We start from the raw sequence: 23,903 nt of genomic DNA on the forward strand, positions 1-23,903 counted from the left end.
GCCGCTACCGCGCAGCCCGGCCAGTGCACGGCCAGCGGGTCTCGACCCTTCCTGGGACCCCAGGTCAGGGTGGGGTCTGGGCTGGGGTGCAGGACACGGATCGCTGGGGTGTGGGACATGGATCCCAGGTGCTGGACGTGGACCCTGGGTGCTGGGCGAGGCCGGGAGCCGACCAGAGAGCCGGGCTGGAGGCACAGTGCTCCCGGGCTGAGTCCACCCCACAGCTGACAGCTCTGCTCCCCACCCAGCCCCGGGGGCCGCTGAGTTGGCTGCGGGGGCCAGCGGCCAGTGCAACCCCGGGGGAGCGGAGCCCGGGGCCGGGGGGGCTGGGGCGGACGCAGCTGGTGTACGGGACACGGTGCTGGGGCTGAGCAGGGGGCAGGGGGGCTGCCTCGGGCCTCGGTTTCCCTCTGCCCTGTGCTGGGGGCTGCTGCCGGGGCGGTGGGGCCGTGGCGGGGCCCTGACCTCATTGCAGCTGGGAGGAGAACAGCCATGAGCTCATCCCGCCGCTCCGGGGCCAGGGCAGGGCTGCATCCCCGCTGCCTCTCTTGGCATCCCACCCCGGGGTCCCCGCCTCGTCCCAGCACCCACTCCTCTGCCATATACCCCACCGGGGTGGCACCTCGCCCCCCGCGGGGGCTGCAGCCCCTGCCTGCCCCCTGCCACTCCTGAGGATGGGGGTCTGTGTTGGTTGCCCTGGCAGGAGACCTCCGGCCAGCTCCTGTCCCGGGCACAGGGACATCCCTGCTGTGGCACCCCGGGTGTACCGAGGGTGCCCCCGACAGTGCAGGGCATCCCGGCGAGGGAGGGGGGCCCCCAGCTCTACCCTGTGCAGCCCCACACCGTGGCACCCACGGCTCTGCCGTCCACCCTGCCCGTGGGAGCTTGTGGGGTGGCACAGCCCCTCGGGCGCCGGTGACCCCACCTGCAGCTCTGGCCCCAAAGGAGGGACCCCCCGCCCCCAGAACAGCCCCCTCTGGACAATAGTAGCGATGAAGGTCAGCTCTTGCTGCTGTGGTGGGAGCAGGATACAACCCTCACGGGACCATGCGGTGGGAGCAGGACATGGCCGTGGGGATCCCACACGGAGGGAGCGGGATTCGGTGCAGCCGGGACCTGCAAGCCCACCGGCGTGCGGCCCCCCGGGGACGAGCCGGGGCCGTGCCGGTGTGTGTCGCAGTTTCCCAGGCTGGGGGCCCGGGGGGGGGCCACGCTTTACGCCAGCCCGTGGGACGGGGACGGGGATGGGATGCGGCCGGAGCCACCCTGCCTCGCGGCACCGTCGCCCACGCCGGCTCCCTGGCTTCGGCCGGGAAATGGCAGCGGGGAACAAAGGCGGCTTGTGGCGGGTGCCGGGTCTCTGCCCTTCCTGCAGGAAGGACCCGGGGCCGGGCGAGGGGCCCAGGAGCGCGGCAGCGGGGGCCCTGCCGGGCCTCGCCGGATCCGGCCGCCGGCCAGCACGTGCCGGCGGCCCGCTGGGGCTGGCAAGCGGGTGGCGAGCGTGGCCGAGCCGCCGCCATCGTCAGCCTCGGCACTCGGCTGCGGGACCCGAGGTCCCCCGGGACACCCCAGCCCCCAGGCACGGGGACGAGGGGATCTGGCCTCTGCCTGCAGCTCCAGAGCGGGGCAGGACGGGGCAGAGCCGGAGCTGGGGGGGCCGGAGGGCTCCCAGGGAGAGAACCTCGCTCCTGCAGCCTCCTGCGCCCACCCCTGCCGTGTCCCCAGGCGCAGCCTCTGCGGCGTCCCCGTTCCTATCCCTTGCAATGTCCCCAAGCCCGCGTTCAGCGCCGGCCCCGAGTGGTCGTGGGGGTAGCCGGGGGTCGGGGCTGGCCGTGGCAGGGGCACCCCGAGCTTCCCCTGGCCAGAGAACCCCGGCAGGCAGCGGCATTGCTGTGAACGCCCTCGGCTTGGCCCTGGCAGGGCAAGGGGTCCCGGCCCAGCTTGGGGTGGGGGCACCCACGTCCCCCCCGGGGTGTCCCTGTGCTTGGGGAAGGCAGGCGCGCGCGGGAGAGCACAGGAGACGGGCAGCCTGGGCAGGTCTCTTTATTTCAGGAGAAGCAACTCGGGGAGCGGCTGGTTACAGGCGAGTCCCACTGCCCCGTGGAGCCCCGGCACCCCATGGCGCAGGAACGCTCTCCTCCGGCAGAGCCCATCGGCAGCTCCGACTCTGCTCTTGCCAGGGCTGGACTTCCCCGGTGCTGGCCCCGGAGAGCCGGCGATGCTGTGCCGGGCTGGGCTCACCCCAAACACCGGCCCAGGATACCCCCGGCACAGCCGCGGGGACCCCGCGGCAGGATGGGGCCATGCCAGTGCCGGGGCAGCGGGATGCTCGGAGGTGGCCGAGCGCCAGGGCTGGCACAGAGGGGCTGAGGGCCTCCCCTTGTGCCCCCCCCGCAGCCCCGCAGGTGCAGGGGATGGGGGTGGTGGGTCCCCATGGGGTGCTCAGGGCAGGAGGGAGGTTCGGCCACCCCGAGCATCCCCTTCTCAGGAAATGTTGGTCTGTGCTGGGACCAGAGAGGTGTCACCCAAAAGCGAACGCTGACAGCCAGGGCCGGGGTGGGGGTCCTGCAGGGCTGGGGGAGCCCCGCAGCCCCCCGGGGCAGACAGCCAGTTAGTGCAAACAAGGTCTATATTATTAAAGCTGGCGGCTTTGGGCTGGCGGCCTCGGTCCCGCCATCCCTGGGGGGGGCAGCGAGGCTCAGGGAGGCACCGGGGTGGGCAGGGGGTTTTGGTGGTGCCAGGCAGTGTCTTGGGGGGCAGCAGGGCAGGGGCAGGATCGTCTCTCGCTGGTCGCCAGCAGCCCCGTCACAAAAGGATGCAGGGCTTCTTGGGCTTGGCCGGGACAGGGTTGAGCACGGCCCTCACCGCCTCGGTGAAGACATCCTTGATGCCCTCCTGGTTGAGCGCCGAGCACTCCAGGTACTTGACGGCGCGGATCTGCTTGGAGAGGCTGATGCCTTGCTGGGTGGTGATGGGCGCCTGGTTCTGCTCTTTGAGCCGCTTCATGGTCTCAGGGTTGTTTCTCAGATCCTTCTTGGTGCCGACGAGGAGGATGGGCACGCTGGGGCAGTGGTGGCACACCTCCGGGTACCACTTGTGCTTGACGTTCTCGTAGGAGGGCGGGCTGGCGATGGAGAAGCAGATGATGAAGACGTTGGTCTGGGGGTAGGAAAGCGTCCGGAGGCGGTCGTACTCCTCCTGGCCGGCCGTGTCCCACAGGTTTAAGTTAATAGTCCTGCCATCCACCGTGTTCTGGGCGCTGTAGTTGTCGAAGACGGTGGGGATGTACTCCTTGGGGAAGGCATTGGTGGTGTAGCAGATGAGCAGGCAGGTCTTCCCCACCGCCCCGTCGCCCACCACCACGCACTTGATGCTCTGCATCCCCGCGGCTCGGCGTCCTTCGCGTCCCCCTTCAGCAGCCTGTGGGAAGGGGAGAGGGTCAGGGGAGGGGGACATGCTGGGGCTGGGGTCACCGTGGTCCCCCTGCTCGGATGCTGGAGGGTGCAGAGGGGCAGGTCACACTCGGTTCACCCTCCATCCCACAGTCCGGGTGAGCTTCCCGGCCAGGCGCATCCCCCCATGCAGCCCCCGCGGTCCGCAGCAGCCCAGAGACCCCCCGACGGGGAACCGCACCCCCTGATCCAGGACAAAAGCGTGTGCCACCACAGCTGGCATGCACGGGGACAGCATCGTCCCCAGTTCGGTGCTGCCAGGACAGCCAGGCTGCTGCGGCACCCCGTGCCATGCCACGCTGTGCTGTGCCATGCCACGCTGTGCCGTGCTTCCGTCCCGGTAGGAGATGGAGGGCAGCAGGGCACGCGGCCAGGGGCGGATCTGGGCTGTGGGAGTGCGTGGGCTGCTGCCGTGTGCCCCAGCCCTGGCGCCCGGTGCCACACACGCCAAGTGGTGCTGGCCCCGGGCTGGTGCCACGGCCAGGCTGGAGAGCGGCAGCCGCTGGCGTGGCCCCTCGGGGCTGACGTCTGCTCCGGCAGCTGTGTTTATCCCCGAGCCCAGCGCGTTTCCCTGTTTGCCTTCCTCAGGTTCCCTCTGCAATTGCCATTAAGGGCCGCATCCTGCTCCCCTTCCTGCGGCAGGCTGGAGCCGGGCGCTGCCGAGCCCAGCCCAGCCGAGGCACGGGGGCACCGCACGGTGCCGGGGCGAGAGGTTGCCCACCCGTGGGGCCGGGCTGAGGCCGGCATCCCCTTTCCCTGCCGGGATCCGGGATTTATCCCGTTGGGAGGGTTATCTCGGCCGGGGCAGCGGCTCACGTGCCGGCAGCGGAGGTGCCGGGGCGGAGGAGCCGGGGATGCCGCATCGGCCCAGAGCCCCGGGCTGGGGAGGGGGGACACGACCCTCTTCCCCAGAGCCCTCCGGGGCTGTGGGGCTCTGGGGAAGGGTGAAGGGGCGGTGGTCCCCCCCGAGCCGGACCCTTCCCCTTCCCCCTCGGATGGGGAAGTCGCTCTTCCTCTTCCCGCCCTGACACCCGGCTTCCTGCCTGCAGCGGGACCTGGTGCGACGTGACCCCCGCCCTGCCTGGCTCCCTGCCTGCACCGCTGCACCCCCGGGTACAGGCAGGACAAGCCGACGGGGGGGGGGGCGGCCGGAACGCCGCTGAAGCCGCTGCCTCAGTTTCCCCACTGCAAAAGTGCTTCCACGGCGGACAGTCACGGGGGGGGGATCCCTGTGTCTTCAGCTTGTGAACGGGGGGGGGCCACAGCACCGGGGCCATTGCAGGCAGCCCCCCTCTATCCCCCCCCCTCCACTGCAGGCAGCGCCTGCCCGCAGCAGGAAACCGGCCGGCCGCGCCGGGGCTGCTCGCGCAGCGTGGGATCCCGGGCGGGTCACAAATAAATACCCGGCCCCTTTGGCCTCGATTTTTCTCCCCGCTTTGGTCGCAAATGCAGCCTGGAGGGTTTTCTCACGCCAGGCCGTACCGGCCGGGGTCCCCCAGGGCCTGGGGGGGGCTCAGCGACGGTGCAGGCAGCAGGCAGAGGGGGAGGGAGCAGGATCAGGGCAATGGGTGCAGGAGCGGAGGGAGCAGGAGCAGGGAGATGGTGAGGACAGGAGCAGGGAGATGGGGACAGGAGCAGGGAGATGGTGGGGACAGGAGCAGGGAGGTGATGGGGACAGGAGCAGGGTGATGGGGACGGGGCAATGGGTACAGGATCAAGGGGAGCAGGAGCAGGACAGCGGGAGAAGGAACTGGATCAGGGCAACGGGAGCAGGAGCAGGGTGACGGGAGACCGAGCTCCCTCCGTGGCCACACTGGGCCATCTCCAAGGATGGGCAACCTCCACGGGGGCTGTATCTGCCACCCCGCTACCCCGTGCTGTCACCGTACAGCGCTGGGGAGGGAACCCCCGGGGGTCCCGCCTGCCCGTGGGGGGCTGCCCCGCTCAGGCTAAGCACTAACTGCCTGGGATGCCCAACACACCCTCATTTCTCATCAGGTGCTGCCGCCAGCTCCTCGCCCGCCATCCCCCCCAGCACCCCCAGTCCCTGCCTGGCTGCATCGCGCCCAAAACACCCCTGCACCAGTGCCCAGCCCTGGTCATCCTGCTCACCCCCAGCTGCCAGGGACTGGTGGGACTGGCAGGACCACGCAGACACAGTGGGGCCACGGGACATACGTGGCACCCGTGCCCCTCCGTCCCGCAGCCACCCTGGCTCTGTGCCCAGGGCTCCCGGCGCTGGGGGGGGTACCCCGGGGCAGCCCCCAGAGTGGGATGAAGCCACCCCCATTGCACCATGGCAGGGACCTGGCTGAGCTGGTTGGGACCTACCTGACCCAGTTTGGACCTATCATCTGACCTGGTTTCAACCTTTTTCCCCCCCATTGTCCGTCAGGCTTGGGGGCACAGGCACCCCGCTCATCCCACTTCCCCTCGGCCCCTCCAGGGCAGCTGGCAGCGCTGCAGCAGATTTTTTTTCCTTTTCTGATGAGATCGGGTTGAAGAAGAGATGGCAAAACCAAGAGTTTTCCTGGAAAGCCATTTTGGTTCACATTCTAGATTTAAATTCTCTTCTCAAGCTGAAGGCCAGCAGGCGCTGGGTTGCCAGGAGTTGGAGCCAGCCGCTCTCCAGCCGAAATAAACCCAAACTGGGTTTTGTTTTGTGAAAAAAAATATAAAATCCAACGTTATTTCTAACTGCCAGCCTTTGGTTTTCTTTGCAAAACCGTCCCCCCCACGGGGCCTTGGAGAGCAGCTGTGTCCCCATGGACCCCACGGGGCAGGGTGGGAGGTGCACCGAGCAGCACCGGGCTCAGCTGGGCGGGGGGAGCGTGCGGCGGGTTTAAAACCACCCAAACCCAGGGGTGTGGGAGCTGCAGTGGGCGGGTGCAGCGTCCCTGCTGCAGGGATGTCGCTGGGGGGGACCCAGCTGGGGGTGCAAGGTGGCGTGGGATGCAATAGATGGGGAGGGCAGGGGACAGCATCCCAGAGCAGGAGCCACCTCGAGGCATCGCGGCACCCGAGGGTGCCCCATGAGCCCCTAACGAGGCGTGCAGCCCCCAGCACCCCCAGGGCCCCGCTGTCCCCATGGCCCACGGGCACCCCAAGGTCCCCGTAGCTATTTGCATGCTGGGCAGTCATCCTGCAGCCCATGGTGGGGCTCGGTGGAGGGTCCCCGCTGTCCCCCAGGCTGGGGTCCCCCCACTGCCGGGACCAACTGGCTGGTGGTGTGACACCGGGGTATCCCCCCTGGGCTGGGGCCGGGGCAGCGGGTCCCAGCAAGGGTCACCCAGCTGAGGTGGGAGTAAGAGGGGTCCCGCAGGAGCCCTGGACCCCAGATCGGGGGGCATGGGGGCAGTTTACTGCCCTGAGAGGCTGCCGAGGGCACCCCAGGGAGTACTGGGGTCCTGGGGACGCCCCGTCGGCAGAGCGGCCGGAGGAGATGCAGCCAGAGCCGGTCGCTGTCTATAAATACCCGGAGGGGTGGGAAGAGCCGCCGGAACCCAAGGACAATGTCGGCAGCAGAACAGATGGGCAGGAGCCGGCCCCGGCGGGGGACGCGGGGAAGCCGCTGCGGCCAGAAGTGGGGTGCGAGGGGCGGCTGTCCCAGGGCACGGGGACGGAGCGGTGTCCCCTGCCTGCAGCTCCCCATCCCTCGCGGAGCCCCTGAGCACCAGCCACAGCCGCGGGACACGGCGTGTGCACTGGTCACGCCGAGCTCAAACCCTGCACCCCCAAACCGGCTGTGGGGCTGCGGGCACCCCGGGGTGAGCTGGCACCCAGCGGGCACGCATCCTCATCTCGGGAAAGGCCCGGGCTGAGTCAGCGGGGTTGCTAAGGAAGGGGACAGGGTGCAAGTGGAAATGCTCGTGCCCATGAGAGCATCACTGCTATGGGGAAACGGAGGAGAGGAGGAGCAGGGAGTGGGCAGCGGGCCACTTCTCCACGACCCAGGGCCCCTGGGGCTGTGAAGCCCCAGCGCGGCCCCAGGCTTGCCACCGGCAAGCAGCAAACGTGGGCGTAACGCGCTGCCTGTGGCGGGGTCGTGGCAGGATCCGGGTGTTCGCGCAGGACCGTTTTTGCTATCACCATCGCCAGCACCACGGGCACCACCGACTCCGGGTGCGGTGCCGCGGATGGTGGCAGGACGAGGGGACCCGCAGGCACGGCCGTGCTACCTGCATGCATGGGGCAAACTGCTCGCCGAGGAGGGGGCTCGGTGCGGATAAGAGCCCCTGCAGCAGCCAAAGCCCCAGCCCTCCCTCGGCTGCCCGGGGAGGATGAGGGGTGTTGCGGGGCCACCCGTGTCCCTGACCCGCAGCCACATGGGCTCTGACCCCCCTGGCCCTCCCTGCCCCCCCGCTGCAAGGTGACAGGAGGGGAGGTGGGAACCGTGACGAACGGGGGCCGGGACAGGGCTGGGGGTTGCACGGTGGCATCGCCGCGGTGCCGGGCAGGGGCCGGAGGTCGCCCGTGGTCCCCGCAGCATCCCAGAGCCATGGGACCCGAGGGTCCCGCAGCCCACGGCCACCGGACAGCCCGGCCACTGCCCTGCGGCACCTGGGGACACCGGGCGAACGCAGCGCCTGGTGTGCCCGCCCCAGAAATGCCGGGGCACGGGCAGCCTCGTGGGGCTGAGGGGCACAGCCCGAGTGGGGCACCGGAGGCGCCTGCCCCCTCCCAGCCCAACTCCCTGGCCCCGCAGGAGGGGAACTGGAGGAGGAAGAGGAAGGGTCAGCGGACTGAGGGGTCTGCACGGTGCCTGGCCCTGGGGCTCAGCACCCCTCACCCCAGCGGGACCCTGGCCACCCTCCACGTCGCTCGTCCGGGATTTGGGGTGCCGGGGAGAGGGCATGGGCGGGCAAGCAGGGCTGTGGGTGACGCACCACAACCTCTGCCCCCCCCATCGCCACCCCCCTGGATGGGAAAAGCGACTCATCTCTTCTTCAGCAGAAAAGGGAAGCAAAACCCGCTCGCCATCTCTCACAGCCAGGGCATCCCCCCCACTGGGTTTTTCCGCTGGGCGAGCGGAGCAGCCGCCCCTGCGGGCTCCCCTCCCGCTGCCGGCCTGGCCGTCCCCAGCCGCACGGCACCTAAACCTGACCAAAGCAAACCAAAGCGCGGCGCGCGGGCTGTGCGCCGTGCGCCCTGCACCCCACGCCACATGCACCACACACGGTGCACCCTGCACCCTGCACCACAAACCCTGCACGGCGTGTGCGCCGCGCACGACAGCTTCGCACACCGCGCAGCCCACGCTGCGCCCCACGCCGTGCACCTCGCACCCCACTCCCCACCACAGGCACCCCACACCGGGCATCCCGCGCGGTGCCGGCAGGGAGCAGAGGTTGCGGCCAGCACGTCGCTGCCCACGCTCACGGGCCGGGTGGTGTGTCCATCCAGGACAGACGGACAAGCCCCGGCCGACCCAGGGCTGGGGGTCAGCTGCCATGATCTCCGGGGTCGCTCCTGCTCTGCGGGGAGAGCAGCACAGCGCCGCCCCCCCGGCACTGCCACCGGCTCAGCAGGCAGAAAGAGGAAACTAATAAAATCTATAAATACCGAGCAGGGACCCCGTGGGGCCAAGTGTGCCGGCCCAGCACCGGCACCGGCGTGGGAGCGGGGCGGGGGCGGTTTCTGCCATGACTGCGGTGGGAACCCGGTGCTGGTGCGGCCGAGATGGGATCCCCGCCCTGTGGGACATGTCCTGAGGGGTGCTGTCACCGGCACCCCCCACTCTGCCCCGTGGCCCTGCTGTCACGGCTAAAATAACTTCCACGCTGAGTCGAAGGATTTTGGTTTTTCCTCATTTTCCAGCTGCAGGCTCGTCGTGACTAATTTCCTCATTTTATTTCCCTTCCAGGTCGGTGAGCTCCACCACCGCGTCCTGCTCTGCCCCTTGGCACCGTCACGGCTGCTCCCTACCCTCGGTCTCCCACTCGAGGCGCTGCCAAAGCCGGCACGAGCGGCCTCTGAGCTGGGGCCAGCGCTGGCCAGCAAACCCCTGCCCCAACCCAGCGCTGGGACGGGGCCAACCTTGGCCAGGGCTGCTCCCGGTCAGACACGGCCGCCTGCATGGGGAGGATCCTGGGATGGACGGAGGGATGGACAGAGGGATGGTGGGTGGATGGAGCCAGCCAGGCCAGGCCATGCTCCCTGGCCTCAGGGTGAGAAAACAGCTCACACTGTGGAGGCACGGTGCCCAGCACACCAGCACCGGACCAGTTTGGCCCCTCTCAACTCTACGGTCAAACCAAAGCCGCGGGTGCAGGATGCCCGACCCCTGCTCCCAGCCACGCAGGGCACACACCACACCTACAGCCGCTGGCCGGCACCACTGCTGCCATGAGGTGTGCCGGCCTCGGGTGCCTCCTGGCATCGCCAAAGACACCCCTGCACCCACGGATGCTCCCAGCTACTGGCACCCCACGGTCCCAGCACCAGCCCCGCTGCCCACCCCAGCCAAAAACACCCACCGCAGCTCAGCCCTGGCGGCAGGGCTGGACGACGTCCCCACGTGCCACTGCCGGCGCTTCGGCAGCTTCTTCTTCTGCCGAGGAGAGAGGAGTGAGCCCAGTGGGACCCCAACCCATGCGCCCACCCACAGAGCCATGGCCACACCGTGCCCCTCCCGGGGGGGGGATGTCTCCCCCAGGCACTCGGGGACCTATGGGTGCCCCCGCTCTGCGGCAAGCTGGCAGCGGGACGGCATCGAGAGGCGGCGCAAGCCAAATCGGGAGATGGTGTTCGACCAACGGCACAACGCATCCCACCACTGCCCCCCAGCACATCCCCCCACCAGGAGGGGAGGAGAAGGAAGGGGAGGAGAGGGGAGGGCAGAGCTCCCCGAAGCCTCACCAGAGGTGACCCCAAGCCCAGGCGGGTTTCACAAAAGGAGAGTCACGGGGCTGCGGCACGCTCACCGTCTGCCCGGCCGGGGGGGCCTGGGGTGGCCCAGCGACAAACACCCACCACAACCAGACACCCGCCCCGGGGCCAGCCCTGCCACACAGCGGAGCTGACCGCGCTCCCCTGCTGCACCGTGCCACCCCTGCACCTCCCAGCACGCTGCCGTGTGTGAGCGCACGGCCGCGTGAGCACTGCAGCGTGCACCGTGGTGTGCGATGGGCACGGCAGTGGCAGGGCTGCAGCGTGCACCGCAGCATCTGCGTGGTGTCTGCTGAACACGTGTTGCAGCACATCTGTTGCACCGTTGCACTGTGTCGGGGTGTGCGATAGCGTGCGCGAGTGACGTGTGTGTTGCAGCGCGTGCAGTGTTGCAACAAGTGTTGCAGCGCGCACGGGACGTGCAGCGTGTGTTGCAACGGGCGTGTTGCAAGGTGTATGCAGCGCGGGGCTGCGGGCAGGTGTTGCAGTGGGCGCAGTGGGTGTGTGTGCAATGATGAGCAGTGCGGTGCGTGCGCAGCGTCCCGCAGTGTGCAGCGTTGTACCTTTCGGCGGGCGCAGTGTGTGCGGTGCAGAACCCTGCAGTGCGTGCACTGGGTGTTGCAGTGGGTTGCCTGGTGTGCAGCAGGTGCAGCGGGCAGTGTAGCGGGCGCAGCGTGCAGTGCAGGGGGCAGAGGATGCAGTGCCGCGGGCAGTGCAGCGGGCAGTGCAGTGCCCTCTGGCGTGCAGTGCAGCCCGTGCAGCGCCGGGCACGGCGGGGCACGCTGTGCAGCGCCTTTCCGTTCATGCAGTGAGCGGTGCGGTGTGCGGGGTCAGTGCAGTGGATGCAGTTGCGGTGGGGGCAGCGGCGGTGGGGGCCGTGGGGGCAGCGGCAGTGCGGGCGGTGGGCGCAGTGGGGGCAGCGCCGGTGGGGGCCGTGCCGGTGCAGCGGCCCCGCCGAGGGGGTCGGTCCGGGCCGGTTCTGTCCCCGCTCTGTCCCGGCAGCTGCCGGCCCCGCTCCCCCCCCCCCCGGGGGCCGCTCCCGGGCTCCGCCGGGCGGCGGGGCCAGCACCCCCGGCACCCCCGTTTCCCCCCATTCCCCCCCGTCAGCCCCCGCCCTGGCCCCGGCGGGCGGCTCCTCCCGCCGCCCCGACCCGGAGCCGGTGCCCACCCCCCCGCCCCGGCAGCGGGACCCGGCCACCCCCCGACCCCCGGCCCGGTCCCCCACTCACCCCGGGGCATGGCGCGGCGGCTCCGGGCGGCGGGCGCGGGGCCGGAGGAGCAGCAGCAGCGGCAGGAGCAGGAGGAGGAGGAGGAGGAGGAGGAGAAGGAGGAAGTCTGCGGCCGCCTCCTCCCGCCGCCCCGGGCGGTCCCGCGGAGAAACTTCCCTCCGCCGCGCCCGGCCCCCGCCCGCCCCGCCGCTTCCTTCCTCGGCCCGGCCCGGGGGGCCGGGGGGGGCCTTCCCTCGGGAGGGTACCCGGGACGGCGGGGGGGGGGACGACACCCTGAGTCCCCCCGGCATCGCCCCGCCGCCCGGACCCCCCCCCCCGCTGCCCCTCGGAGCGGGCTCCGGGTGCCAGCCGGGCAGCGGGGAGGGGGCGCGGGAGCCCACCCCGTCTCCAGGGCCGGGGGCTGATGCAGAGGCTGCAGCAGGTTCGGGTTGAGGGGGGGACCGAGGGGGACCCCCAGCACCCCCGGCCGCCTCGGCCACAGCCCCGGGACCCGCTGCAGCAGGGGCGGGGGGGGGGGTGTCCGGCTCCTGGCGCTGGAGCTGTGCCCGTTCCCACGGGACCACCCACAGAACAGGGTGCTGCAGCCCCCCCCCCCCCGGCTCCCTGACACCCACCCGCTCCTGCCCTCACCCTGCCCCAGGGCTCGGGCCAGGGCGAGAAGTGCCTGGGGGTCCTGGATGGCAGAGATGGGGACAGGGATGGGGACAGGGACGGGGACAGAGATGGAGACAGGGATGGGGACAGAGATGGGGACAGGGATGGGGACAGGGACAGGCTGGGGTAGCCCGCTGCCAGCCCAGGGGGCTGGGAGCTCTGGGGAAGTCTTACCTCAGGGGCAGGGGGCTGCATGGGGGGCCAAGGAGAGAGGGGAGCCCACACCGGCCAGGCGGGGCTCCCCAGCGAGACAAGGGGGGATGGCAGGCAGGGGAGATGGCAGCCCCTGCTATCGGGGTGCCACTGGGGTCTCAGGGGGAGAGATGGGGATGGGGTGAGGGGAGAGTGGGGACCAGCTGCCTGGGGAGGGGAACCGGGGCCACCCTGCTGCACCCCAAGGGGGAACAGCAGGGTCCCAGGGCTGCTGCAGGGGCAGAGCCCCCCAAAAGCACGGCCTTGTCCTGCTGGGTCAGGGCCAGCAGAGACCCAGGCGCTGTGAGGGTCCCTGCAAGGGCCAGGTCCCCCAAGCTGGGGGTCCCTGTAAGGGCCAGGTCCCCCCAGCAGCACCTGCAGCCCATGAGGGTCTCTGGCCCTGGGGCGGAAGGGTGTCATGGGGGGAAGGCGGCTGCCCGGGGATGGAGGCGAGGCTGTTCTTCGTGCCTGTCCCCATCTTCATCCCGGGGCATCTCAACCACGGGGGCTCTGCAGGCACGGGACCCCTTGCCCGCACCTGGGATCTTCCTCCACACCAGCACGGAGGACCGGGGCTGGGACCCCACTGGGGACCCTCTGCCTAGAAATCAGTCTGGCAGCTGCCTGTGGCTCGGGCCGCTGCCCGCTCACCTCCGTGGCCAGCCCTCTTTTCCATCCCAGGCACCCACCGTGGCCAGGGCTCCCCACGCGATGCCAGCCCTGCAGCCTGGTCGTCCCCCCCATCCCGCATCCCAGGGCGGCAGCGCAGGGCACTGCCCGGCTCCAGGGGTGAGGGTGACGCCTCTCTCGGGGCAGCGGGGCCGGAGCGGCATGGGATTTTGCTTCCAGGCCGGTGGCCACGGAGCTATTCTGGGGCCGGATCCGATCCCTGCAGGGAGCTTTGCTTTCAGCCCCGGTGCCGAGGGAAAAGGACATGAGAAACTTTAGCCCCTGACCTTCCCGTCCCCCACCACGGGCTGGTGGGCTCCGGGTGCCGGTGGCTGTGGGCCCCAGTGGCGCTGATGGCACCGGTCCAGCACCGGTGAGCGGCGATGCCACCGGGAGCATGTGGCCCTGGTGGGGTGTTGCAGCTTTCGGGGGGGGGGAGGGTGCCGAAGCGTGGCAGCTCGGGCTTGGCCGCCAGCAAGCACGCGCTCAGGCGTCAAAACGGCTCTGTCCCGACAAGTCGGGATGCTCCGATGTGTCGGGGTGCTCTGACAGACAAGCCGGGGCTGGGGGCGGGCTGCCTCCAGTGAGGTCACCCATCCAGGCGTCACACGCAGCCGCCTCTGCTTAGCTTCCGCCCCGCGCCCAGCCTGGGCATTCCCGCCTGCGCCCGCGAGAGGCCGCTGCGGCTCAGCTGCGGGCGCGAGGAGCCCGGCGGAGGCGGGAGGGAAGGGAGGGGGGGAGAGGAAGAGGGAGGGCGTGGCCACCTGCCCGCCCCTGATTGGCCGGGCGGCGGCGCGGGGCGGTCCCGCCCCGCGGAGGGTCTCGCACGGCGGCGGTAGGCTCCGCCCCCTGTCAGCGAGCGTGTGGCGGCGGCGCCAGGGCCCGGTGCGCAGCGGGGCGCGCGCGGGGGGGGTGCCTGGAAGAGACCACCGCTACCGGCGGGGGGGTGTGTGTGTGTGCGCGGGGCTGTCCCGGGAGAGACCGCGGCGGGGGGTGGAGAGGGGGGGTGTCCCGGGAGAGCCCGCTGCTGAGGAGGAAGGTGGGGGAAGGAGCGGACCGGGGAGAGGTTGGGGGGGGTGGCAGGGTTGTCCCGGTAGAGACCACTGCTGAGGAGAGGGGAGGTAGGGCTCTCCCGGGAGACACCACTGCTGCGGGGGGGGCGGGAGGCTCTCCCGGGAAAGACCACTGCGGGGGGAAGTGGGGGGGGGGCTAGGAGGGCAGACCCGGGGGCGGGCGGGGGCCGGCGGCGGTTCCCCGGTCCGGAGTACCGGGAAATAACCCGCCGTCCCTCAGCTGGTGAGGGCCGCGGAGCGTAGCCGGTGCTGCCCCGGAGCGCCCAGCCCGCTCCCGCCTGGCCGTGGGGTTACGGCGGAGCCGAGGCGAGCTGAGGTGAGGTGAAGGACCGGGCCCAGCGCCGGGGGCCGATGCCGAGGAGGAGCTGACAGCGGCGGGGGAAGCGGCGAGACAGAGGCGGAAATGGATTTACGGTCGGGAGTGGCCCTGTGGGTCCTGTGCGGCTTCCTCCTGCAGCAGGGGCGAGGGGAACGGCCCCCCGGCTCCCACCTGGACGAGACCGCCATCGCAGGTGAGAGCGGCCCTCCCGCCGGGACACCCCCGCCCCGTTCCCTCAGAGCCGTTCCCGCGTTCCCCGAGGCCTCTCTCCCGCCGGCTTCCCAAAGGATCCGGGCCGGCGTTGAAGCCTCCAGCCCCGGTGGTTTGGGGGCAGGTTTGCTGCGGCCAGGGGCGGCGAGCCGGGTTAGGGCACTGCCAGCCGGCCTCGGCTCCGTTTTGAGGCTGTTCCCCGGCTTATTGGATAAGTGGTGCTGCTAACCATGTCCCGGCCCTGGTTGGGAAACCCACAGAGCTCAGGGCAAGGGTCGAAGGACCAAAAATAATCCCTGTTTATTTTTGCAGTGGACTCCAGCTATTTGCTAATGAGTGTTTTGGATCGTGACTCGGTGTGCTCAGAACGTGCCAGTGTTTAATTTTTTTTTTTTTTTAAGGACGTTCCCAGGTGGGCAGTCTGGCTGGGGAGGCAGTGGGCTGGGGGTGAGGGATCCCAAGGGTTGTGTAACCCTGGCATGCCTCCTGCCCTCGCCCTGCTCCGAGGGCAAGGTTTTCCCACCTCTCAGCCCAGAAGAGGAGAGGTAGCAAAGACCTAACAGCCAGCTATTCTCTCTTCCGCCTTATTTCCCTCCCCTCTGCCCCAAAAGCCAACAGCCCAGCAAAAAAAAAAAAAAGAAAGGAGAAGCCCAAGCCCCTCTGGACTTGGGTGGATTTTTCCCCAGGAGCCAGGCTTTGGTGGAGTTGTTCTGCTCCAGAACAACTGCCATAGCCAGCCTCGGCAGAGGGGCCGGGAATTGGCAAAACCACCGTGGGCACTGGTGTCTGCTGTGTGTCCTTGTGACAGTCCCTGAGGTCAGAGCTGGGAGCCTGCTTGATAAAACGCACTTTTAGTTCTCAGTAGTGAAATAGAAGTCCTCAGCTCTGTCCTTGCCTTTTCATTGCAGCATGCAGTTCTTGCATGCTAACAAGAAGAAAAAAAACTCAAACCCCAGTGAGTTGTGTCCTGTGAGCACTGCAGGTGAAGAAATAGATTGCTTTCTGAAGGGGGAAACTCCCACCGAAGCTGAAGTACTACCAGCCTGGGTGCGGGCCAGCCCGTCTGAGCGAGACTTTCTGCTCAGCAGCGAGCAGAGCTGTCAGCATCTGGGTGGTTCTGCACCTCCACCACCATCATCCGCAGCCTGGATCTGCTCCAGAGGGTCCCACCTGGCACAGGTATCCACGAGGGATAACGTGCCGGTTTGGGGTGGTAAAAAAGGCAGTGAGCCGCTCTGAACGCTAATTGTGGCGGGGACGTGCTGTGTTTGGTGCTGTGTGGGTGCGAGGCTGCTCTCTCGCCCAGCTTTACAGGCTGATGTGTTAGCAAGGGCCCGGGGACTAGAGCTCACGGAGGGTTTTTGGCTACAGTGGAAGGTGCAGGTGTGGGCGTTCATGTTAATACAGATTAAAGTTGCTGCAGCGGCGTTGCTAAGAAGGCATTTTGCTTTGTGTACAGAGCTGGTTGGTGAGAACAGGGCAAGTCCCTGGAACTGCAGTATCAGGCGAACGATCAGGAACTCGGTGTCTGATTCCTGGGCAGGCAGATTGTTTCATCTTGGCGACGTGATGATTTATGTGGCTTACTGCTTTTTTTTAATACTGACCGCATGCTGGCTGTTCTGTAAAAAGTCTCTTTTTTATGTTCTTTATACGTGATCCTGAATCCTTAGGCCAGTTCACATCCAGTCTGCTCCATTAAGGAAACTGGATCTCTGCAGTCCTTCTGATGAAGCAAGGTTTATGCCTCCAAGGAATTTCCAGATGAGTTATTTTTGGAGGCCCTGCAGAAGTGTGGCAGCCCTGGTGATTCAGCTGCTGACTTGCTCTTCTCTCTGAGCAGAGGCAGAGCCAGAGCAGGGCAGGCAGGGAGCAGTCCAGAGACTTAATCTCTTTCATAAAATCACCTACAGGTGGGGTTTTCCTGCAAAAGAGCTACTTTTCATTACTCTTGTTTTTTCACAGCTGGTATGTTCTGTTACTTCTGGGTTTAAAAACCTGCAGAAGAGCCCATGGCACCTTGCAAGGGAATAGCTGGTTACAGGTTGAAACCCAAAATGTGCAGATGAAGGTGGTCAGTAGGGGATTTGTTTGCTCCGATTGCGGGTAACTCACAGCATAACTGCACTGTATCCCTTGCTGGGGTAGCTGGGAAGTTCGGTGGTGCTCGTTGCACTCTGCTCATGTAGCTGAAAGCTAATGTGTCCTCTGAGATCACTTGGCCATTTGCTTTTTAGCTTTTAGAGCTGTTGCTTGCAGTTCAGTGCAGTGAATATCCTCAGATAGCATATGACACTTTTCCTTACGTGTTCCCTGGAAGCAGAAAATGAGGGTTGTGTTGGCTGTTCACAAGTCTGCGGTAGCACAGGCTCTTGCTGTGGAGCAGAGGTAGGTGTTTGATGGATTTTTGAAAGTGAAAGTGTTCATTTTTGATGGATTTTTGAAGGTGAAAGGGCTTGTTTTTGTTTTTTTTTTGACATGGCATGATTTTAATGATAAAAAAAACTGACAGCACTGGTCACTTTTCTGTGGAACAGTGAAATTTTTCAGGAGATGCAGGGAAGTGGTGTTTGTAGAGAGCAGAAGCATGAGTTTTAGCAGTGTTTTCTCGTTAGGCTGGGTTGCTTAGATTCCTGTGCACACTCAAGGATGCATTGGCATGCTTTATTGATATTAGTATATGTTTCTTATTCCTAAGATTTTTATTTATTTATTTATTTATTTACATAAGAATTCGAAATGGGTAGTTTTGTCCATGGAGAAGAATTAGAGTTGGTGACTGAACTCCAGGGAAAATCAGATTTTTCCTGGCTTTGACTTGTTCAAAGGCAAGCGTTTCTAGCAAGTGCTTAATCTTTAATCTTTTCCTGCCTATATCAGATTTAATTTTGGTTACACTCAAAAGCACAGGAGCCATTTCGCAAGGCATAGGAACAGAGGTGGTGTGTGTTATAGAGCCAAGAAGGACAGCCAGTCCACAGTCCGACCCCCGGAGTAGTGCAGACCCCAAAAGGCGCTCAACCTCCCTCATCTCCCAGCAGTCTATTTTTGTGCTAGAGCACATGTTTCAGAAAAACATGGTGTCATGAAGAAGGCCGGCGGCCGGTCCCCCTGCCGCTGCGCAGGATGTGCCGACAGTCACCCTGCCGTTATTGTTTTCACCCGCTGGTGGTTATTTTTAGCATGAATTTGTCTAGCCGAAGCTTCCAGCCCTGGGATCTTTCGTATACGCCCCCCCCCTCTAAAAGGGGCAAGAGAGGCTCCTCATGGACATGATTAGAAATATTACTTTCAGGTGGTAGATTTTCTTTTCTTTCCAGTTATTTGCTGTAATCTGTCAGTTGCCCGAGTCTAACCTATTTAATGCAGGTTTTGTTCAGTTTTCTGTTGGCAATAGTCCTTATCAGAGCGTTGTCTGGGGTTATGTCAAATGTTTTACAAAAGTTTTATGTGTACCATCAGGTGTTTTGATCAAAAGTTTTTACATTTTCTCTCAATAAAAATAGTAAGCTTGCTCGATGGCCTGTGTTTCATTAAATCACGTTAACTGGTATCAGTGAGGCTGCTCTTCTTAATTTTTTACTTGATTGCCTTCTGTGCAGACCAGCATGGGTGGACAGTGAAGTGTCATTGCTGCTGCTCATGCTGGGGATCTTCAGGTTGGGCTTCAGATGTCTTCGTAGGAGATCCAAGGAAAACTGACTGTTAAGGGGCTGGGCTTTGGATGACTGGGCTTCATTCCTGGTTCCCTTAATTGTGATACCTTTCATCTACTGCTGTCTGCTTTGCTAGATTCATACCTGCTCCATCTGCATACAATAATGTGGAAATAGTACAAGTCTGCATTCCCCAGAGCCTTATTTCATTTCATATTGAGATTGCTTTCTGTGATCTTGGATCCACAGGGATGTGGGGCCGTATCTGCAACGCTCTGCCTGTGCTTGAGGAGGTCTGGGGTCTCGTTTGGGTTCCCGTTCTGGCATCACCGAGACAGACTAGGGATCCTCGTGTGGATTTTCCCTGTCTGTCTTTCCTGCAGCAGTTAAAAGATGGGCTCTGGCTAGCGTGGTGAGACTGACCCATTCTCTGGGCCACGTGAACCTTGTGTGCCCAGGTAGCGCTGCACCCGGGAGCCAGAGCCCGAGGGGCTGGACCCTCTGGTGCGGTGGTGGCACAGGGCAGGGTTTGGCATTTACTCATGCCAAGGCACAACAGTTCCTCTTTCCCTTCCTTTCTCATTCTCCCTGCACCTGTCTCCTGCTTCCCTGTCTTGATTCCTTGATCACTAGATTTCTGGAGTTGTCTTTGCTCTTGTTCAAGTGGTGTTTAACATGTGGGATTCTTGCCGCAGCTGGGGGGGTTCAGTGCGTTACCAGAACACAAGTTATAAAAATATTAAGATGATAATAAAAAGAAAACCTGAATGCATACCCTCAGAGTTACTATGTCTGTGGCACTTTGAGCCTAAGCTACACATAAAAACATGGAACATCAATGTTTAACAAAATAAGTGTGATGAAGGGGGGCTACAACCACAAGCTTCTAACTAGTGATTAATTTGATGAGGGGGGGGGAAATTCTGGATGAGTATGCTGTGTTGGAGCACTGCAGTTTAGAGCTCCTATACTTGTCATTTGAAGATGCAGGGTTTTATTGAAAGCTAATCCTTTGCTAAAAAATCTCTAGCTAGGAAAGTGATCGGTTTTGGACTTTGAACTTGCAGTGAAATCTTTTGACATATGAAGAGAATGTGGACTTGGTGTCTTTTGAAAGCTTGATGCAGTAATCTTGCAAGGTGGGAACACAAATGGATGGTTACTTCTTTACCAATTTAAATGTTATCATCTCTAGTTGCTTAGTTAATGAAACATTATGTTAGTGCATTTATTTCATGGTGCTGAAGTTTACATCAGCCACCGTGATGCCAAACTCTACATTTGTCCTCTATTCCTTTGCCAGAACCTCTGATTTAATCCACTGCTTTTATGAGTTGCCTTTAGAAAAAGTGTTATCTTTTGAAGTCAGGAGATCAGCATAAAATCAGTGGTGGTAAGATACAAGCAGCTAATTGAGATACCATTGATCTGGCTGCTCTCTGATGTTCGTTAACCTCTCGGTGCTGTGTAAACAGAACCACTGCAGGATTTCATCCCCCGTATTAGTGTGCTGGAAGCCTCTAAATCCTCCTGTAGCCTACCCTGGCCTGCAGCCTCGAGGAGGTACACGACCCGGCTTGTCAGAACGCACCTTCCCTGCAGTAACTCTTACAACCCTGTCTTTCCCACAGACCTGGAGGAGTTTGTGAAATACAATGACCTGCTATGCTTTTCTTGCTTTATGGTGAAATGCTTTTTAAAGGAGTCTTTGTCTCCAGGACTAGAAGGATTTTGCTACTGTGCCTTTTGCTTTAACTGCAGTTAAGTCTTTCTAGGTATGCGCTTTCACCAAGTAGAAGTTGCACATGTGAGTGGCAGTTTCAGGCTGGGCAAGGGAGAAGTAGTTCTGGGAAGTACTTGGAAAACTCTGCCAGGAAATAGTCAATGTTCTTTAGCAGTTTGATTGGAAACCTCAGTGGATTGCACAGCCTTTATGTCGTTTAGGAATGAAACTCATCTCGAGGAATCACCATTCTGAGAGCTGGAGAAGTTACTGTCTTTTGGCATCAAAAGTGCAGCCTTGTATAGAAGAGGAGCGGGGCTGGATGGGCATGCGTTCGGGCTGGTAGCGCTGCTGGGGAGCTCCTGGCTCCTGGCTGCTGTTTCTGTTCCCTGTGTTGGCCCAGAAACTTGGAGAGATGCTCAGCTGGATTAGTGTGGATTTTTTTCTTTTTCTGATATTTATTTATTTATTACTTTGAAAAGCAATTTTCTTCATGCCTGGTGTTCCTCCCAGGTACTATTTTCAAATGGGCAGCATTGCTGGTGGAGCTTGCAGTGCTGCTGCCGGGATGCTCTCTGCTGTCGTGAGGCCGGAGCAAAGAAGTGGCGGAGGTGAGCTCTCTGGGGTATTTGTTTTCCTGGGAGTTGTGCTGGTGCAAGTACATATAAAGCTTGTGTTCAGACTTTGCAAGCTACTTATGGCCTTTGCCCTCACCACATCCCAGTGGGAGAGAAAAATGTGACTTTAACTTTGACTGCCTGGAAAGCGCAGGTGGAGGAGGCTGAGCTGTCAGAGCACAGACATGAGCATTAGAGCAGGGATCTGGGTAACTTGCATCTTGCCCAACCCCAGCGCCCCGGAGATGCCTGGGGGAGAAAACAGACCTTGCATGTGACTGGAAACAGAGGCTGAATGGGGTTGTTGAGCCTTTTTGGTGTCTTCATTGCCCAACCAATCCTCTTTTCTCAGGACTGCACCTCACAACTGTGCCTTTTGCTTTGGCCTTTCCTAAGGTGAGGCAGGGATACATGTACACACGTGCTCACACGCAGGCAGTCCAAAGCAGCAATCCTCCTTTCCTCTCAGAAGGGAATGAAACAAATGTGTGATGAAGCCTTCTGACATCCCTTATGGTGTGGCCGGCACGGTCTGTGATACTTCAGTGGTCGTGATGAAACGGAGTATGCCTCACCTGAAAGGGAGTAAGAATGAAAGAAAGAAAAAGTGCTTTTCTTTTGCCTGCTCGGTTTGTGTTTGGCTTCTGGGCTACTTACTTGGTGTATATTAGTACATCGTTAATTCTCTTCTTGCTAAGTGCTCTCACCTCCCCTTCCTCTGGGCAGGGGACAGATGTCTGTCCGGTGCACGCTGTGCTTTAGACTGGTACTGCAGGGGGAACTGCGATAGCGTGCCCTGAGTTTTGTTTCAAGATCTGCCTGTTCTTTGGCGAGGGAATGGAAGTAAAAGGGCATCCTGGTGTAATTCCACGTGGATTTGTTTGTTAAAAGGAGGGTGCGTTAGCAGCTGATTGAAAAGCGAAAGTTTTCCATGTGGTTATCCCTCTGCTTCTAAAAATTCTGCTTATTCAACGTGGAGGCTTCGCTGATTAAAAAAAGGTGTTGGTGGTGGCACTTGTCCCCTTGTAGTTCTCCAAGCCCAGATTCAGCGCCAAGCTTGGTTACCCTTTTGCTGCCTTCAGCTGCTTGAATGTAACCAGCCTTGCATTTTGTTTTTGAAAGTCCTAATGGCACAACCTATTAATGTTGAAAAAACGGTTTACTTCGTTAATTACCTTTGCTTTAAAAAGAAAGCTATATAGGGAAAAATAAACTCCTAAGCAGGCAGAGCAAGCCAGAGACTGGGCCGTTGTGGTTCTTGCTGGGGCAGCTCTAGGATTCCTGCTGGAATGAGCCCCCTTGTTACCTGGTGGGGTACGTTTTCCCTGGGTGGTCTGGCTGCATTGAACCGCACTGCAGATACCTGCTAAGGCAGGACTATGTGCTGGAAATGAGAGACAGGACCTTAACTGGTGTTTGGGTGAAGGTCTGCAGCGTAAGCTGGGAGTCCCTCCGGTCTGTGGCTGGAGAAGATTAGATCACCCTTCATTATATTGTGGTCAAGTGCTATTAATAACGTGGCTTTTTGGCCTCTTTTATGCTCTCTCCCTGTTACAGAGTACAGCCTTTGGGACCTTCTGTTTCCCTACATCCCACTCTGAGGACTTCAGTTTGCTTCTGGAGTTTGAGAGATGTGTTATGCATGTGTAGGCATTGGCTGCCTTGCTGACCCGTCTGCCTTTGCTTGTGTGATCTGATCCAAGTGGGTCCCTCTGGCAGACTTTAATTTTTCCTTTCCCTTCATTTTAATCAGCCCCTGCAGTTCTGTGTGATTAATTTTCTGGCACCTTCATAACTCTGGTTCATATTTTAGCAATTGATGGTGGTCCTCAGGCAGGCATAGACGATGGACTCTTTAATTAAGCCATTGCTCTGTTACTCCTGCAGCACATGTGAGCCTTGAGAAGCTTCTGCCTCAAACTGTGAGCCTGTGTGTTAAAAACCAGCATTGTGCCAGTGTGGCTCACCTGGGAGCTGAGTGTTGGGCACCAAGGTGGAAGTGTTTTCGGTGAATTATTCTTTTAACTTACTAAAACTAAATAAATATCAACCTCTTAGCTGCCAGAGTGGAGTTGGTGCAGCTGTGTATTGAGGTGACCTTTTCTATGCCGTCCCCCCTATCACCTGGGGAGCCAGGTGATAACTGGCGCGATGGCACGACTGCCCAGTTGAAATATTTGTTTTTACTGGCAGTGACAGGATGAAGTACCCACCTCTACAGTCGATATGAAAATCATCAGAGGAACATAAGGAAGTTATTAAGATAACTGCACATGTTTTTGTACATGAATTGTCTATGCTTGTTTGTTTTATCTTTATGAAATAGTATCAGGATGCTTGTTTGGATTATGGACCTATTTTTAAGTAACCTATTTTTTCCACTTTGGAAAATGCATTAGCTTGCTGTGTATCACAGACATCTGTGCAGGCTGAGTTTGGGAACCACCGAGTGTTCCTTGAAGCTGCTCTCTCACCAGTGTGAGCTGTTGCCTCTTTGTCTGGCAAGTATATATACGTTGCTAACTTTTGCTATAAAAGATGTCTGCAGGATCCAGGCAAATGCAGTGCTTCTTTGTAAGCGCACTTTATCCTACCTGCCAAGGAGCTCTACTACATTGTTTTAATTGCACTGTCCCTTCACCTCTTCCAGGGCTTGGAAATCACAGGCAGCTTTACCGATCCCAGCCAGCCTTCAGAAAGCAGAAGCAGTAGCAATTGGATGGGAAACAGTTATGTTTGTTAACAAACACATGCTTGTGCCGCATGTTTTGCAAGAAAAGATGCTATTTTTGTACCCAAGTATTTCTTACATTTTTTTTCCCTGAAGGGCAGAGTTTTAAGGTCAGTTTAATTCATTCCTTCAGGTTTAGAGCTCTGGTGCCTGAAATTTTGCGATTCTCAGAGGATAGAAACATAATAAACATGAGAACTTTAAGAATGTTCCTCGTCTGAATTACAAATGAACAGCTTGCTTGTTTGAATGGTCTGCCCCTTTGTTAGTCAAGTTAAGCTTTGTATTGCAGGAAAGGGAGAAATAATTCAGGATTAAAGCTGCTAAGCAATGCGTATGTTTAGATTTGTAAGAGTGCCAGTACATAATTAATGTGTGAGTAAGGCAAAGAAAAAACGTTGTTTTTTTCCTTGATATAGACAGACAGATGCAGGATAAAACCTGTTTTTTTTGGGGGGGGAGAAATAATTTCTGAAAATACTATTTTCCA

The 23,903-nt window shown here is 61.4% G+C and overlaps 2 protein-coding genes across 12 annotated transcripts in view; one reads left to right on the top strand and one right to left on the bottom strand.

The window, feature by feature from the left end:
• Nucleotides 1-1,552: 1,552 nt before the first annotated feature.
• Nucleotides 1,553-11,666, bottom strand: RHOG (ras homolog family member G). Its single transcript, XM_075050359.1, has 2 exons — nt 11,570-11,666; nt 1,553-3,420 (listed from the first exon to the last, which is right to left on the bottom strand). Exon 2 carries the CDS (start codon nt 3,379-3,381, stop codon nt 2,806-2,808), a length of 576 nt encoding a protein of 191 aa, XP_074906460.1. The 5' UTR covers nt 3,382-3,420; nt 11,570-11,666; the 3' UTR covers nt 1,553-2,805.
• Nucleotides 11,667-13,939: 2,273 nt separating this feature from the next.
• The window catches only part of STIM1 (stromal interaction molecule 1), a 101,831-nt gene continuing 91,867 nt past the window's right edge, over nt 13,940-23,903 (top strand). For 10 of the 11 annotated variants that reach the window (XM_075050341.1, XM_075050346.1, XM_075050343.1 and 7 more), the window contains exons 1-2: nt 13,940-13,969; nt 14,378-14,669. In XM_075050341.1, coding sequence (XP_074906442.1) covers nt 14,561-14,669 — 109 coding nt within the window. In that variant the 5' untranslated portion in view covers nt 13,940-13,969; nt 14,378-14,560. Of the gene's footprint in view, nt 13,970-14,377; nt 14,670-14,707; nt 15,866-23,903 lie in introns of those variants that run through there. The other variant, XM_075050344.1, reaches the window with a different exon arrangement.

This window comes from Buteo buteo, chromosome 18, assembly GCF_964188355.1.
Source record: "Buteo buteo chromosome 18, bButBut1.hap1.1, whole genome shotgun sequence".
Taxonomy (NCBI): domain Eukaryota; kingdom Metazoa; phylum Chordata; class Aves; order Accipitriformes; family Accipitridae; genus Buteo; species Buteo buteo.